This window comes from Barbus barbus (assembly GCF_936440315.1).
Source record: "Barbus barbus genome assembly, chromosome: 33".
Lineage (NCBI taxonomy): Eukaryota > Metazoa > Chordata > Actinopteri > Cypriniformes > Cyprinidae > Barbus > Barbus barbus.
Genome location: NC_136761.1, coordinates 23,468,573 through 23,486,342, shown reverse-complemented (window position 1 = coordinate 23,486,342; position 17,770 = coordinate 23,468,573). Strand labels below are relative to the sequence as shown.

Genomic DNA, 17,770 nt, shown 5'->3' with positions numbered 1-17,770 from the left:
TGAATTTTTACCCTCACACAGACACACACAGAGCCTCGACACAGCCATTTCATACTCGACACGGGATAAAAGTTGATGATGCGTGCAGAGGTTTACGAATGAAGAATGCTTCTTCATGAATATGAAAACAACCTTTTCATCAGTCTAGGAAGGGCTGACAGGGGAGCCTACAGTGTTTTGCCTTGACCACAAGTGACTTTTGCATTTGTTGTTTTCTCCAGATTTGGGCAAACAACCTTTTCTTGTTTTTTTTAAAGCCAGTTGTGCAGGTAAAAGCACAAAGGCATTTGTTAAAAAAAAAAAAAAACTGGTTTTAAATAAAAAAATATAAAAATATAGTGGACTGACAAAAGTAGACGCTCTATTGAGCTTGTGCATGATATCTTATCTCTGATTCATAAAAATGTCCTCTTGACAACTGGGAGTAGTTTGAACCATAATTTATCTTGTTCAGTAGTGCTGTGTTTATTATTTTGTCACAGTAAACAAGCGATAGAGCAAGCTCAATAAATTGACCGTCATTTATCTATGTTGACTTAAGAGTAAGTGTAATCATCTTACTTGTCATAACATTCACTTTAATTCTCCTTAGAGATGCTTGTGGCAGTGAAAAGCTGTGTTGTATACAATACTTTTCAAAAGTTTGGGTTCAGTAAAATACCCCAGCAGGCACAGGACGTCAATATAATGTCAAGTTGACGTTGGACATGACGTCGGACAGATATGGCTTTTTGACGCCAGTTTGACATTGATTTAACATTGGATTTTGGTTACACAACCTAAAAACAACAAATATCAATGTCAGCTGACGTCGGTATTGGACATCAAATCAACATTGATATTAGACGTTGAATTGACGTTGAATTTTGGTCACCCTACGTCGCAACCAAAATGTTACCAAATATCAACGTCTTATGACGTTGTGTGCATGCTTATACAAATAAATTAATGAAATTGTTCATAATATATAAAGAAATTGATACCTTTATTCCGCAAGGGCACATTAAATTGTGACTGTAAAGGCATGCATAATGTTATAAAAAAAAATAAAATCCTGAAAAGCACATCACTGAATGATTTCTGAAGGATCATGTGACACTGAAGACTGGCGTAATGATGCTAAAAATTCAGCTTTGCATCACAGGAATAAATTTCAAATATATATATATACAAAAATTAAACAGTCCTTTTAAATTGTAAATAATATTTGATATTATTTCTGTTTGTAGTGTATTTTTGATCAAATAAATGCAGTCTTATCATAAGATATTCCTTTCAAAAAAATATGAAATAATCGTTCTAACCCCACACTTTTGAATTGCAGTATGTTTATTAATGATATGAAAGAGTGCTCACACAGAAGAAGCTGCTACTGAGCACCACCTGAGCTGCTTGTTTAGTTTAGCTAGTTACCCCCAAGCTTCCCAACAGGCATTTTGAGTTTTAATTATTTTGCTGTCCTTAAATATTTCTGTGCATGTATATTTATGTGTGTGTGACCAGGGGTTTGTGTACACATCCTCAGGAGGGTGTTTGAGTGTGTATTGGCAGATGCTAAATGTCTCTCTGGGGTTAAGAGGTCACCCCTCCCCCTCTCCCTCCACATTGAACATCTGTACACTGCCCTCTCTCACCCTGCACCTGGGCCCAAAAACAGGCCACGTCTCCCAGATTCACTGTTATAGCAGCATGCTGACGAGGACTTTTACTCCAGCCACAGGGATCATGCCTCTAGAGGAGAAGAGGCATTCATCTTGTGGCCCCAGACAGCCATACATAGTGTTACAAACAAAAGTACCCTTAAACAGAAATTAACAATGTCCAGACCTATTTCCAGCACACCTATAGAGCTAATGAGAGACAGCAACTAAACTTTACTTCACCTTAGCACTGCAGAATCACTTTTATAGTTATATTCTGCAAACTTGGAAGAAACAGAATGTAGGAGAGAGTGAGGTAAGATGAGGCGGGGGTAAATTGCATCACCCCCTTAATCTAGAAAGTGCAATTTTGGAAATTCCCATAGTTTTCATGTCCGAGTAAGTGTTCTGTGAGGCAGGTAAAGTTAATTTTATATTACGTATTATGTAAATTTGTTAAGTTCTAAAAGTATATATGGTACTTGTTGCTGAACTGCCAGTTTATAAAATTAAATGATTCAGCCATGAATATTAAATAAAATGCAAATATCATAAACTGGAATGCAGGAAATATTCAAAATACTGAAAATCTTCAAAATCTAGTCATGTTTATCATGTTTTCCTATGAAAGCCTTTAAGAAAAAATCATAATTAAGACCAAAAAAAATGTATTTCTAATATAAGAAGTCAAAATTGACATGTCTAAATTATCAGATAAAAAGTCTAAATTATAACATAATTATAATTATGAGATAAAAAGGTTGATTATCTACCAAAGCATGTTTGTTTATTGTGTATACTTGCTTAGTATTTCAATTCATCTGAATATGTATATTTTTGTAACATAATTCATTTAATTTGTATCTCATGTCTCAATTATTTTATCCTTGCCTATGGGTTATTTAAAGGGATAGTTCACTCAAAAATACATATTCTGTCCTCATTTACTCACCCCCATGTCGTTATAGACACTTTTCACAATATATTTCATCACTTTGTGCTCACTGATCACAGATCAGAGTCTGAGTCATCAGAGTGTGTCACCCCTAGATAAAGCCACGGGGCCGCTGAGCTCAGATCAGTCCTCGATGATCTTTAGACAGGGGGTCAGACCCCATCACCCACCCCACTGTGCCTGAGTGCCATGATCTCTCCCAATTCCCAGGGACCGGCTTTACACTTATTCCATGTTTGAGCCAGCAGTGTTGCCATTGTAATACAGCGAGAAACAGCAGATTACATGGCCAGGCTAGCACTGATCCACTCTACTTACACACACACACACACACACACACACACACACACACACTTGATCTGTTCTCCTTTGGTTGGATTTAGTTTGTAAGAGCAAACTCTTGACATTGTTTGTCAATACACTTCGTTCATGAATTTAATCCCCAGCACATACACGTTCTTCTCTCGTAGTCCTTGGCACATGCACTGTCTTTTGTTTAAAAAGAAAAGAGGAGGATAAGAGGAGAGAGAGCGCAAGAGGCTTTTTACTGTCGCAGATTTAGCGTCTTGCAGAGCAAACACTTGCTAAACAGAGGCCAAGCAAGCAGAAAACACAAAAGTCTTTGGTTACATCATTAAAGAATAGAAGCGTGCTACAAATCTTTCCTGTGTACAAAATAAGAAATTAATCATTGCATAGCCAAAGGGCAATCTATTTAGATTTGAGAGTGAGTAATTATATTTATTAATTATTTAGTTTGAACAGGGCCTGGACAATTATTCTAATATTTATGTATTATTTTTTTTATTATTTATTTAATTTTTAAAGCTAACTGTTAGCCATTTGCAAAATTACACTATTAAAAAAGTTTACAATAGTGCTAACATTTTTTTTCTTTAGGAGTACTATGGTATACATAGTAAGTATCATGGTACTTTGCATTTTTTATTGCATTTGTTTTTCACTCAATATTTTGACATTAACCTTGTCATTAAATCTTAAATCTTGTTTTCTAAAAAAAAAAAAAAAAACACAAATACATTTTATATTTAAAAGAAAAAGGTAGCTGCTAACATGGTCAAAAAATAAACTTACTTCAAATAGAAAACAAGATTTTTCTTACTCTGTTGACACATACTGTATTTGTTCTTGTTTTAAGCAAAAGCAGATGGTGAGGGTGAGTACATGATGACAGAATTTTCATTTTGGGGTGTATCTTGATTTAAGAATTTTCTGTTATTGTACTGTAAAATAAGAGAAAAACACTAAGTCACTTTTCGCATTGCAGTAAACATGTGAGTCTCTTCGTAGGCCTGATTCATGTATTCCTTTAGCTCATCTGCTCGTACTGATCAGACTCCTGACAGCAATAGACAGGGGATCAGGCCGTGAAGCTCGCTCTCAGGCAATTGTCATGGATCAACAAGCATGAGATGGGCAGGCTGAGAAAATGGAAATGGTTTTGGGTGCTGGTGGGAAGAAAACTTGGATCGGGAGGTTCATCTTTATTGCATTACTCCGTGTTTCATGGGAAAACATTATTAGGAGCATGTTTGATGCTTCTTGTCTGGCCTCCTCCCCGCTCTCTTTCAGTTTTCCTCTGATAGACAAGAGTAATAAATGTAACATGATAGAGAGATTTGTTTTCTTTTTGCTTTAAAATTACATGCCAGACGTTTCCCGAGCACCACAGGTTACCTCATACAAAGCAGCCCTGAAGTGAAGAGCCTCGCACCGCAGTCGTGTCCGTGTACAAAGTGTTTCACGGTAAAAGAGTCAAACAGAGCCGGTGCTTCCTGTGGATTCATGCACCGAATTCAAGCTGCATTAAGAATTACACTTAGCCAAACAATGTCAATTAATGCTGCTTCATGAGGTACGAAAACACAGCATCCAGCAACGCCGGCGCAGCTCAAAAAGAGAAGACAGAAGTTTCCTGTCTGACAAGCGTCTTAACAAGCTGGGTGGTTGAGTGTTTTAGGGGCTTCCTGCCGCCTTGGAACGTCTGCATGTGAATTCGGAAAGAAAGAATAACAACACAAACAGCTTTGGCAGGCTGTCATCACCGAGAGCGGCCTTTCGTCCCTGATTTGATGTTTATTCTGATTGCACTTCACCCTCACATTGCCGTTATTGCGTTCGCATTTCCTGCATCGCTTAACACAGTTTTTGACATTGCCAATTGATAATTGATTGACAGCCTGATAAAAGGGTTTTTGAATAATTTTTTTCCCCAGGAGCTCCAAACCATCACAGCCAGTCCACCCTGCGGCCGCCCATCCCTCCACCGCACAACCACCAGACGCTGTCCCACCACCAGTCCTCTGCCAACTCGCTCAACCGCAACACACTGAGTGGCCGCCGCAACCCCATCCACGCCCCTCCGTCCGCCCCGGGCGAAGGGCCCACCACACCCGAGTCAGTGCAGCTGCAGGACAGCTGGGTGCTCAACAGCAACGTCCCGTTGGAGACCAGGTCAGTGACCACTTTTTGCACACAACAGATCTGGAGTGCAACTATGGTCGCAAGTTCAGTCATTACCAACAGAATGTAACAGAACTTGTTAGCATAATTGGCTAACGATGCTTTTGGGAAATGCAGCCCTGTATAATTAAGAAATTAACAATCAGTAACTCACACTTTAGGCACAATATGAGACTCCTGAAATCTAACTGTTGTATAAATGGAAATAAATGGCAGTTTTGCATTCAGGAAATTGCAGTGTCACACAGTGAAAAACACAGTGGTTAGAGACACATTTCTCACAGAAAGGAGCATTTAAATAGCAGGCTATATCCTAATTCTGACAAAACAATCTCTTTGTGCCCCCCAGGGAGCAAGATTATTGAGTGCAATGTGACAGAAATTGTGTCTCAATCCAGAGAGTTGTTTTTATTAAAATTCTAGGAGTGTTATTAGTAAGGTGAAAGCAATTTTGGTATTTTGACAGGTCTAATCATTTGAAAACTTTTTTTTATATATTTCTGCATTTAATTCTGTAATTTTTCAAATTAAAATTTGAAAACAGTGCCTAGTTTTGCATTTATTTCCGTAATTATAGACTATAGTATTACAATATGTAATATATAAACAAAAGTTTTTTGTTTGTTTGTATTTTTGAAAGAAGTCTCATATATAGTCTTCAAAGCTGCTTTTATTTGAATGATAATGCCATTGCTTCAGTCTTTAGTCTCACATGATCCTTCAGAAATCATTCTAATATGCTGATTTGCTACTCAAGAAACATTTCTTTTTTTTTATATATTTATTACAAATGTATTTAGTATTTATAAATGTGCCCTTGCTGAGTTCTTTTCTTGAACTTTTGAACAGTAGTGTATATTAGGGTAGTCGTTTTGACATATTTCTCTCTATTTCTGTGCTTGCAAAATATTTAGTACTATGGTATGTGACTTTCACGCTCAATAAATAAACATACACTAGTGTGTGCTTACAGATCACACATGCACACTGTATTATGCATGCAGGGCTTTTAGAGTATTAGCATTCATATTTCCCTCAAATACAAATGCTCTGTCTCTCATGCGTACACATTCACTCACGCCTGTGCCTCAGCTTTTTCATTCACACACTCTCTCTCTTTCTTTCTTTCTCTGTATCTTTCTCCTGCTGGGCAGAGGGTCACCTCCTCTGTTCCCAGATCAGAGAAGCAGCATACCCGCATACACTATTCATGAGGCCGGGCTGCATGTTTAATTCACCAGGACAGGTCTCAGGCCTGCTGGAAGTGCAGGTTCCTGACTGGCTGTAATTAAAGCAGGGCTGATAGGCTGTCCTTAATGTCAGCATGGGCCATGCAGCTCTCAGACATGAGTGCTTTGGGACTGCTGTGTACAGGATTGGAGAGTGACAAGGTTTTGTTCAGTTCAGGGTCACCCTATGAGGCACACAGACACTGACAATATGCCTGTGACCTCCGGCGTTGATTGTCTGCTGTGTTTGATTGGCTTCTTTGTGCGGCTGATTATGTGGACACGCCCATCAGCACCTTCCTCATCACAGTCCTCATTTACCCAAAAGATGTTTTGTGTGGTCTGTGTCAGGGCTTTTTAATCTTTACAGATCCAGAGACCTCCCCCCAGCCAGACTCTGAGCCAAAATAGGGACTCCCAGTATTAAAATGCTAATTTTCTCTGTAACACTTTATAATAACGCTCATTAAGAACATTAAACTTATTATAAAATGCAAATAGATCTTTATTTAGAAATTGGTTAATAAAAATGCCATCCAAATATCAGCTCTTTATGTTTTATTTATTTTCTGCATGGACCCCCTGGAATGCCCTCAGGACCCCCTGAAGGTTGAAAACTCTGAGTTTCCAGTGGGAAAAATGATAAACAGCTACAATGTACAATAGAATGTAATATCAGAGCCGAAAACCTAGTGTTATGTTTTTGTTCATGATCTTACCATTAAAAATTGTTTAGACTGTTTAGAATTAAGATGTTTGTAAATGCAATTTATTAAGCTTCATTATTTCAAATAGTTTATGCTCATATTCAAATAAATGTCATTTGTGCCATATTTAATCAGTCATTCTCACATTTCACTGGATTTTAATTTGAATTAACGCTACACCTCAAAGCATATTTCATTATTTACACATTAACACACACACTAACCTTTTTTTGGATGTTAAAGAAATCTCTTATGCTCTTTTCAGCAGATTAGAATGATTTCTGAAGAATCATGTGCGACTGAAGACTGGAGTAATGATGCTGAAAATTCAGCTTTGTCATCACAGGAATAAATTAGATTTTAAAATATATTCCGATAAAAAAATAGCAATCTTAAATTGTAATAATATTTCACAATATTACTGTAATTTTGATGCAAGTTGCTTGCATGGGCATAAGAGGCTTCTTTCAAAAACATAAAACATCTAAATTATTCCAAACTTGAGTCTGAATGTATCTTTATGTATATTACTATTTATAAAGTACTATAATTGTAAATACATTAATAAATAATATTGCTCCAAAACGCCTATGTTAAGCAGCACTAAAGCTGACAGGTGACAAATGATGATATTTCTTAAACTATTCTCGTGGAGAAACTCCAGTGGGTTCCAGCATTGCATTCCATCCTTCGGTTCTCTGCGCTGTCGTCATAAATCACTGGAAGTTGCCAATGTGTGTAATATCTATCGGCTTTATGGCTGGGTAATATTTAGACAGCTAACTGGCACTAGATAATTGTCACACAATCCTTCCTCATTTGCTCACAAAATTATGAAGCGGCCCTAAAATGAAGGTCCAACGTTCGTGGATGCTCAGGTGTGTTAGAATGGGCTCCTGTACTGAAGCCATCAGGACTACCCAGCAGCACTAAGCCTGCCATCTGCTGAGACAGAACCACACTCCCCACACCAATCCAAACCTCACCAAGCCAGGAAGCCGGCCCAAACTCTGGCCCCTCTCCCCGTTCCCCTGCTAGCAGGCCCCGCCCCTCTCACTGCAGCTTTTTAATTGGGGTTCTGTCAATGCAGATGGGCCACCTGTCACACACACGCACGTGTAATTCACAAACTCATTTCCAATATATTCACATTCATTAACTGCATTACTCATCGCATTTGCGGAGGCTCTGAAGTGTGGCCAGCATGCGTGATATAGAGAACTGACGAATGCAGATTGGACCACCAGCAGACCCAGCAGATCTGTGCTGGCATTGACCGGCATCACACACACCATTCCTGGGCAACAGGCGGGTTTGTGGGCCATCTCAATGGAATCCTGCAAGTGCCTGTTCACTTCACTATGGTCACAAGTGTTAACCTCAGATACAGTGATCCATGGGCTCTTTTACATGTTATTTAATTATGTGCTAAAGAAATAGTTCACCCCAAAATTAAAACACTGTCATTCTTTACCCACCTTCATGTTGTAAAGAGAAAAAAAGCAGCATATGGGTATTGCAGTCACATTATTCATAATTTAAATGTTTAAATAATGGTAAAATTAAAAGTAAAAAAATGGTAAAATACTCTGGAAGTGGATTAGAGCCCAGGTGAAATATACTATATATATATTCTGAGTAGTCATTATTTTGCCCCATTATTTAAAAATAAAATCATGAGAATAGCTATTTTAAAATAAGCTATATTTTGAGAATAGTTTAAGGCAGGTCCTGAGAATAAACTCAAGAAATAATGGGGAAAAATATTAAAGTTAATGTCACCATGTTCCTAGAATAAACATTAAACTCTGAAATTAACATTTTGGTATAACTAGATTAAAATTCAATTTTGAATTTAAACTTGTTTTCATATTACAAATTATATTAGTGTCATGTATGTATGTTCTCCCTTGAATTTTTTTTTTGTTTGTTTTTTTTATTATTTTACTTGGCCCCTCTTTTGTAAAATAATAATGCATAAAATTCTCAGTTTAATTTTGAGGTACAGTAGGTGCAGTAGCAAAAGCCATCTGTTTAATTCTGATGCCCCATTTATACTGTTTATTACCTTCATTTTATCTCTGGAGGTTTGTGGTCCAGTTTTCTCCCAAGAATTGCTGGGTAAATTTCAAATTTAATTGAAAAAAAAAATTACTTCCAGTCACTGTTGTGTTTTTTGTTGTTGTTGTTTTTTTGTAACTGTCAGGGTAAACACCCCTCGATGGGTGGAAAATGATCATGTGTTAAAATTAAGTTAAATTACGTTTTTGGTACAAGAAAAGCCTTGACAATTGTTATAAGTTGACTTCAGGGGGAAAATAATGATCCCTATAAGAATATAAAAGGCAATTTGAAATTAAATGAAATGAAATATGTAATTAAAAAAAAGTTGCTGCCATATTATGCTTAAAAGGGCTCCAGCACATTAAGTAGCTGAATAGATCAGAGATGTGTTCAGCTGTGTAAATAGCACAGAATGTCACGTGGACAGACAGGCGCTCAGTTCCTCAGTTTGGAGAGATGGAGGCTCGGAGTCTTTGTCTGCAGAGGCTCATCTCCTCTCGGGTCTGGGTCACACAGCACTAAGCCGACACACTAAAGTTAATAGGTCTATTTTTATTTTTGTATCAACAGCAACAGAGAGAGCTTTTTCACACATTGCCTGCCTCTCCCTCTACAGGAGAAAAACACTGACCAAATCCACCTCTGCAGTTTTATAAACTAAAGAGAGAAAGTTTGGAGGAAAATCTCCAGCCTTGTGATACAACAGCAGCCTACTGTGATGCCATGCTCGTGAGAGTTTCAGTGGAAGCTTTTGGTCTGCACTTTTCTAGTTACTTTTTCATGGACAAATAAGTTCATTTGTGCAGTCAGTTGGGCGCTGGGAATGACATGAGTTCCCATTGGATGAACGGATCATTTCTCTTCACTTCGTGTTTTTCTTTAAACAGTTAGTTTATCAGATTAATTTGTGCCGTTTGTTTGTATCAGCATGTAAATGTAAGACATATATATTTCTAACAATGAACAACTAAATTTAACATTCATCTCTCACATCAGTGATGATAACTTTCTGTCTAAAATGACCCCTGCTATAGAAATCTAAGCACAAATAGAGACATATGGGAATATAATCTCTCTGTGTGGCCATCCGGATGGTCTTGTGACTGTGAAAGAGTGAGTAGCATGACATTTAAAAGCAAATAATATTTTTCTTTCTTCTTGGAATTGGAGGTCATGCCTGTTTCTCTTTAGGTGGATGACTTTAAAAGGGGTTTAGATTGATTACCCTGAATATTCCACCTACAGATTAACACCCTAAGCAATTTAGACAGTAACACACAACTCTGTGTGTGTGTGTCCTCTATGTAAATTCTGTTATTTTATAGGTCAGGCCTTTCCTGCTAAAGTAGAAAAGCAAACCTTTCTCTGAGAGGTGCCTGCACAGCTGTCAGTACCGAAAGATTGATTGCCAAAGTATGGAGTTGTCAGACAGGTAGAGGGAGAGGAGAGAGACAAGCTGGGGGGAAAGGGGGAGGATCCGAGAGATTGCTTCGGCTGGGAAGGAGTGAGAGGGAGAGATCGGAAAACAAGGAGGCTGGAATCGGTTTTCGGCAGCATAAATGACTGAAGATGGCTCGGTCCTGTGAAGGCTTATTTCCAATCATGGAGTGAGGCCTCTTCACCAGCTGATGCCTGCTTCAATTTTGTTCTCATCTCAGGACGCCGCGAGCTGCTCACTTTTCCTTCCATACAGACTCGTGCACACTCAAATTAGATTCCAAAGCAGGTCGCAATATCATAATTGAGCCAAAGAAGAGGAGCGCTTTCACATGCATGGCGTGGGGGATGTTTTTAGAGGTGTGTGTTGTGGTTACGGCCCGGCTGGTGTTTGTTTTTGTGTGTTTGCAGCAGGGTCCTGTGTCAACTTCTTAAAGTGCAGTTTGGGTCCATGTGCCACGAGAGAATTTGATTTGTCTGTTTGTGCAGATATCAGAGATTCAATTCGACTTGTGCGATATGCTGTGCACACATTCACAGGTCCATGAACTCCTTGAACCAGATGCCTCTGTGGTTATTTGATGTTGCAGCATCCATTCTGCATCATTTCACCTCCATTGGCTATGGGCAATGTAGTTTTTGACCCCAGAGGATGATTCTTGTGAATGTTTAATTATAGCGCTTGCAGTCTCACTCGTGCTTTTTATTTTTTCACACTTTTCAGCACAACCACTTCATGTACAGACTTTACTCATATTTTTAGCATTTCAGATAATTTGACTATGCAGTAATATAAGACATTGTGGTAGATGTGTTTAAGTTTATTCAAAGTTTAGCGTGAAAATCTCACGATGACTTATAATATCCCATTTCACATTCTTCTGACTACTAAGGGAAGGGACTAAATGTGCTAAAGCTAGCAGTAACATTTAAAGAATAATTTCATTCCAAGTCTTACTGACAATAAATGTGTGGTCTCATTAGCAAAATTTCAGCCAAATTTCACTGGCAGAAAAGGTCCTGTAATGTATAGTCCACTGAAAGCGAGTTGAGGTTGAGAACCCAAGTGTAGTTTTATTGATAAATTTAAATCAGATACAAATCAACCAAAATCAAAACCGTGACATGGACTAGAATAGATTTGACTTGACCTGACCTGAACACTACCAGACTAGACAAAACTCACCTATAGAGAGTTACAACAACAAAGTAATCAATACAATGAACCAATGACAAGCCAGAACTGAAATTCACCTGACAAGACAATGTACCATTCAATGCATGACGCATGAAGCCAAGGAATCACATGCTAAGATCACGCGAGAGGCTCAGAGATTCACAAACTTAAAAATAAAATAAATGAAAGCCTGAACACAAACATAACCTATAACACATATGCACTGTTTATTTTCAGTAGTATAGTGCGGTATGAAGCCAAATCCTTTTCAAACCGATGCAGTTCTCTGATGGTCAACACAGGGAGTCTAGGTGAACTCTGCCTTTGGGAATTTTTTTGCCCTCACGTGGTTCCAGTTCAGGTGGATTCTTATTCAAATCACTGGATTTCACCTGGAAAATGTTAAATGACAGTAAATTTGACAGCACCTTAATGATGCCACTGTATTATTTGCATACTGAATTATAAATTGACTGTATTATTTGCATACTGAATTATAAATAAGGGGGCAGTCGTGGCCTAATGGATAGAGAGTTGGACTTGTAACCCGAAGGTCGAGTCTCAGGTCCGGCAACCACGACTGAGGTGAGACCCTTGAGCAAGGCACCGAACCCCTCAACTGCTCCCCGGGCGCCGCATTGATGGCTGCCCGCTGCTCCAGGTGTTTAACCTGGATGGGTTAAATGCAGAGAACGTCCCTTTCCCCCTTCCCCTGGGGAAGTCGTGGCCTAATGGTTAGAGAGTCGGACTCGTAATCGAAAGGTTGCGGGTTCGAGTCCCCGGAGTGAATGTCCAGCGCTCTCTCCACCCTCAATACCACGACTGAGGTGCCCTTGAGCAAGGCACTGAACCCCCAATTGCTCCCCGGGCGCCGCAGCATGGCTGCCCACTGCTCCGGGTGTGTGTTCTCGGTGTGTGTGTGTGTGTGTGCATTTGTTCACTACTCACTGCTGTGTGTGTGCACTTGGATGGGTTAAACGCAGAGCACCAATTTCGAGTATGGGTCACCATACTTGACAATACGTCACGACTTTTTTTACTTTACTTAAATGGCCTTTATTGTACATTTTGTGGCAAGTTCTACTTTTGTCCTTCATGAAAATGCAGTTTGCATAGTTTCCTTTTTTTTTTGTACGCTTTTTTTTTTTTTTTCTCAAAAAAAGATGCAAAGGAGAATTGTTGTGCAATTTTAGGTTATAAATGCAGCTTTTAAGGGAGAATAAAAGCAGGAAAATTGTCCTAAAAGAAAATTGTTTGAATTCCCGAGCACAGGCTGAGAAGTGAACAATGCAAAACTCTGCTTCTCTTTGCTTCTTTTCTTTCTTTCCCTCTGTTCTTCCCCCTCCCTCTTTCTCTTTCTCTCTCAGACTTGATCAGTGGTTGCCAAGGTATCTGTGTGGGGCAGATTTAAATTCTCAGCTGCGCTCTGAGGCCAATTTGTTATCCTAACGGGAGCCAATCAGAATACAGGTGCCCGCAGCTCGCTGAAGATTTATGGGCCCTCTCTCTGCTCGTGCCGCACACAGATCAAATTCTGGATATGGCGCAGCAATCCCAGCAAACATAATTAGAAAAGTTTTTGGAGACCTTTTCTTTTGGTGTTTAGACTACCCATCGCCCATAGTTGGATTGCAAGAGGAGAATGTAGAGAAAAGCAAAGTTTAACAAAACTGAACAAAGTGTGATTCAGGTCAGGAGGAAACTTGTCTCGGTGAACTGTCTGTTCTCATGCTGGGTGTTTTGGGACGTGGGCGTTCCAAAAAAGAAAAAGCAGTTAAAAAAGTATTTTATTCCTATTACAGCATACACATAGAGGTATTTCATGGCCGCGGTCACTTACCTGTCTTGATAGGCGCTGATGTTGGTTATTTAAAGTGGAAAAGTGATGTATATAATGAGGGTGTCAATCAGAGGCGTGTGGGCAGCGAGTGTGAGATCAGACAGTTAAATGAGGGATAGATCTGGAAATGGAAAGTTAAAAATGAATAAATAAACACTGGTGTCTGACACTAACTGCATGTTTGGTGATGAGGGGTCTTCTGGGGCTGTCACAACTAATGAGTGGGAGGGGCCGTTTTCAGCAATGCATATTTAACAGGGCTCAGTGACACACACACACACACACACACACACACACACACACATATAAAGTGAGAGCACACACCTGTCTGACTGAGACATGGTCATTAATCAGCTCTTGCACACGACACATACAATGACCTCAAAAATGACTTCATCAGTGCCTGCAGAAAACTTACAGAAAGTACCTGAGCTTATCTCCTTTCTTTGTCTCTTCTCTTCTCTTCTCTTCTCTTCTCTTCTCTTCTCTTCTCTTCTCTTCTCCTTTTCTTTTTTTATGTTTAAAATATCCAGATTTTGTTAAGTTAGTTTTTGGTTGGTGTTGTTTTTAAATTAATTGGTGAGTGTGAGAATGGCGTCGCTCCCAGGTGAGCGTGCGCCATCTCAGTCACTCCGCCATGGCGTTAGGTGTGTGCCGGAACAGGGAGTTACGGTGGAAAGTGTGCTTTTAGCAGTGGGGAGAACAAATTGGTTGTGAAAATATATCTTCGGTGTCTAGTATGAACAAAGCGGTTGTTGTTTTTCTTAAAGAGGAGCAACTTGTTGCGCAACTTATTGAGAGTGGCGTTGTGATTAATGGAGGTTTTTGTCCAATCCTTCCTTTAGCTACGTTAACGTCTAAGGTAATTATTTAGAATGTGCCGCAGTTCATTCCCGATGAAGTTATTGAGAGAGAACTCATTAGGTTTGGAAGAATCGCGAGCCCATTAAAAGTCATATCACTGGGTTGTAAAACTTCGGAATTGAAACGTGATGTCGTTTCGACGACAAGTTTTCATGTTTTTAAAGAGCCAACGCTGGATATATCATTTCGGGTTATGGATGAAGGTAAGCCGTTTATGATTTATGCTTCTACCTCTGGATTTAAATGTTTTGAATGCGGTGACATTGGTCACAAGCGAAATGCTTGTCCTAATAAAGTTCAAGAGAACATGAATGAGGAGGATAACGTTGATAATGTAGGATCTGATGTAAATGAGCCGGCTGGAGCGAATAGTCAAATAGAACGAACGGAAACGGTAATTGAACAGGCCATAGCTGAAAAACATGAGGGTGATAATGAAGGAATTGAGGTTCAGGAAAATGCAATACAAGATGAAAATCAGTTTGTAGTTGTACAAGATGATATGGATGAGAATGTTTTGACTTCTGAGACTGCAAGTACTAGTGGTGTTGGAATGCTTAATCAGAAAATGGAAAGTACTGTAGAAGGCCTACTAGAGGATGAAAATAATGTAGAAATGAGGGATGAGGATACGTTCTCTCAAATGTCAGGTTTTTCTGAAACAGGCTCTCAAATGGAAGATAGTCATTTTTATTCTCTACAAGAGATAAATGATTTTTTGGATGAGACATTTGGAAGAGCAGTAGAGATTAGAGTTTTTTTCAGATACTGAGAAATTTGTGAAATCTGTGGTTAAATTACAGCTGGGTTGGATGAATTGAATGAAAAAAAAAGAGATTTAGATTGAGGAAACTGCTTACAAAACTAAGCGTAAATGTTCGTTTAAAAAAAAATAGAAAAATGAGTTTGATGCACTGGGTGTTTTTCCTGTCCTATATTTTTCTGCTTTTTGCTGTCTTTTCCTCTTTTATTAATATGGGGCATATGAGAATAGGCTCTTTTAATATAAATGGAGTGAGATATCAAAATAAAAGGGCTATATTATCAGAATTCATGAAAATTAGTAAAATTGATATTGTTGATATTGATAACGGGGGAGAATATGCTGAGAAGAAACTGTACAAAGTTAAAAGATTTGGTCAGTTCGGATGGATGGAAGTCTGTGGAGGAGATCATGGTTTTCACAGGACTGCGGTCTCGACGACTGGCTATTCGTTTTTGGAGGAAATACGTTCTTTTTTGCCAGGACATTATAGAGAACTTATAAAAAGAGAAGATCTGGACGGACAGGCTGACGTTTCACCTCAGAAACTGTTAATTTTGTCAACTTGGGACACCGATGTGTTAGAAGACCAACCTATAGAGGGCTCTGAAACTTTTGAGACATGGACAGTTGAGGAAAGGTTTTATATAACAGCTTTTATATAATAGGTTTTATATATGTGTTAAGACTGTTCATAAAGTGGCATTGAAGGAGCAGCAGCCTTTGAAGTGGACAAGGAGTTTTGGGCCAGACTTCCCTTTGAGAGATCAGTGGAGGTCCCTGTATAAAAGATTGCTGCTTTGTACATTGGTTATTGGCTATTTGTTGTTATTTTGTTTTTATTATCTGTGTCCTGTCCTGTTGCTGTCTTTCTGTTGCACTGTGGAGCTTCTGTCACTACAACAAATTCCTTGTATGTGTAAACATACTTGGCCAATAAAGCTCATTCTCATTCATTCTCATAAGTTTCCACTGGAGAAACGGACTGGGGATTTGCAGTGGAGGCTTATTAACGGGGCAATAGCTACAAACAGATATGTGTCTCACCTTAATCCAGCAGTTAGTGGCGAGTGTAATTTTTGTGGTGAAGAAGAGACTGTGGAACATTTGTTTTTGAATTGTAATCGATTGGAAGACCTTTTTACAGTTTTGATGGAATGGTTTCGAGGTTTTGGGGAAACTTTTTCAGAATGTGTTTTTATAGGAGGAGTAAAATATAAAATGTCAAAAAGGACCATTTTTGGCCTTTTAAACTATGCTTTAGGTTCAGCAAAACTGTCAATTTGGAAGACTTGAAAAAATAAACTACTTGGCAGTGGTGGAATGGACCCAGTGAAAATGTTGAAGGGCTTAGTTGCAAATAGATTAAACATTGAATTTTCTTACTATGTTTCGGAGGGAGATTTAATATCCTTCAGAGAAAAGTGGTGTGTAGGGGAAATTTTATGTTGTATTTATGAAGAACAGCTTGTCTTCTCTTCTCTTCTCTTCTCTTCTCTTCTCTTCTCTTCTCTTCTCTTCTCTTCTCTTCTCTTCTCTTCTCTTCTCTTCTCTTCTCTTCTCTTCTCATTTCTTTGCCTCTCTTCACTGACCCTTTCTTGTCTTGACTCCTCTATTGTCTCTTTATGTCTCCTTGTTTCTCTTTGTTTCATCACCATTTTATGTCCTCTTCTCTCAGCTGATATCCTCTAGTTAATTTAGCTCATTTCCTCTTCTCTCCTATATCTCCTATGTGCTTACCTCTTGATTCCTCTCATTTCTTTATTTTATCTCATCTTGTCTCATCTCTTCTGGCCTCACATCATCTTGTTTCATCTCATCTCCTCCCAGCTCTTTTCCTCTTGTCATCTCACTTCTTGACACCTCTTCTGTCTTCATGTTCTCTCCTCTGCTGGCCTAATCTCAACTCATCTCAAGCTTTTTTTCTCCTCATCTGATCTCTTGTTCCAGTGCCTTTGTTTTGTCTTTGTTCTCTCTCTCTTCCAATGTCCAATCCTCATCTCGTCTCCTCGCATTTCCTTATTTCCTTGCTTATTTACTCTAATGTCATCTCCTGAGTTGTCTTCTTTCCACATTTTCCATCATTCCTTGTCTCCTCTTGTCATCTTACCTCCTTTATCTCCTCTTGTCTAATTTCTTGTCTCTTCATCTGACTTCATCTTGTTTTGTCTCCTTTCAATGCTATTCCTCTCCTTGTCTCCTCACCTTCTCTTGTTTTTATGTCTTTCTGTCCTCCTCTCACTTCCTGTCTCCCAGTAAATAAGTCACGTTCCTCCCTCAGATCATTATGTCCCTGGTTTCTCAGTCCCTGTGGACTTTGAAAAGTGCAAAACTGCCATTGTCTCCAGACTGTCCTCTGCGTAACCCCACCCTGTCAGCACTCATTTTTTGGGGGGATTAATTTGGCCTCTCTTTATTTCCTGTCCACCCCCTGGTCTGGCCTCATCTCTCTCTCTCTCTCTCTCTTACATCCCCATCATCTCAGTTGGCTTCAACTCTTCCCCCAGCTTCACTCCCAAACAATGCTCGACATAAATCACTGTCAATTAAGCACGCCGTGTAAATCAAGCATTTTAATTTCATTTCACAATTAAGCCACTCCATCCGCAT

The 17,770-nt window shown here is 39.0% G+C and overlaps 1 protein-coding gene across 4 annotated transcripts in view; it reads left to right on the top strand.

Moving 5' to 3' along the window:
- LOC306853715 (teneurin-2-like) overlaps positions 1-17,770 on the top strand; it is a gene marked incomplete at its 5' end in the record, with an annotated part of 227,949 nt that overhangs the window by 143,488 nt on the left and 66,691 nt on the right. For all 4 annotated transcript variants that reach the window (XM_079391337.1, XM_079391335.1, XM_079391336.1 and 1 more), the window contains one exon: positions 4,833-5,070. In XM_079391337.1, coding sequence (XP_079247463.1) covers positions 4,833-5,070 — 238 coding nt within the window. The remainder of the gene's footprint in view (positions 1-4,832; positions 5,071-17,770) is intronic.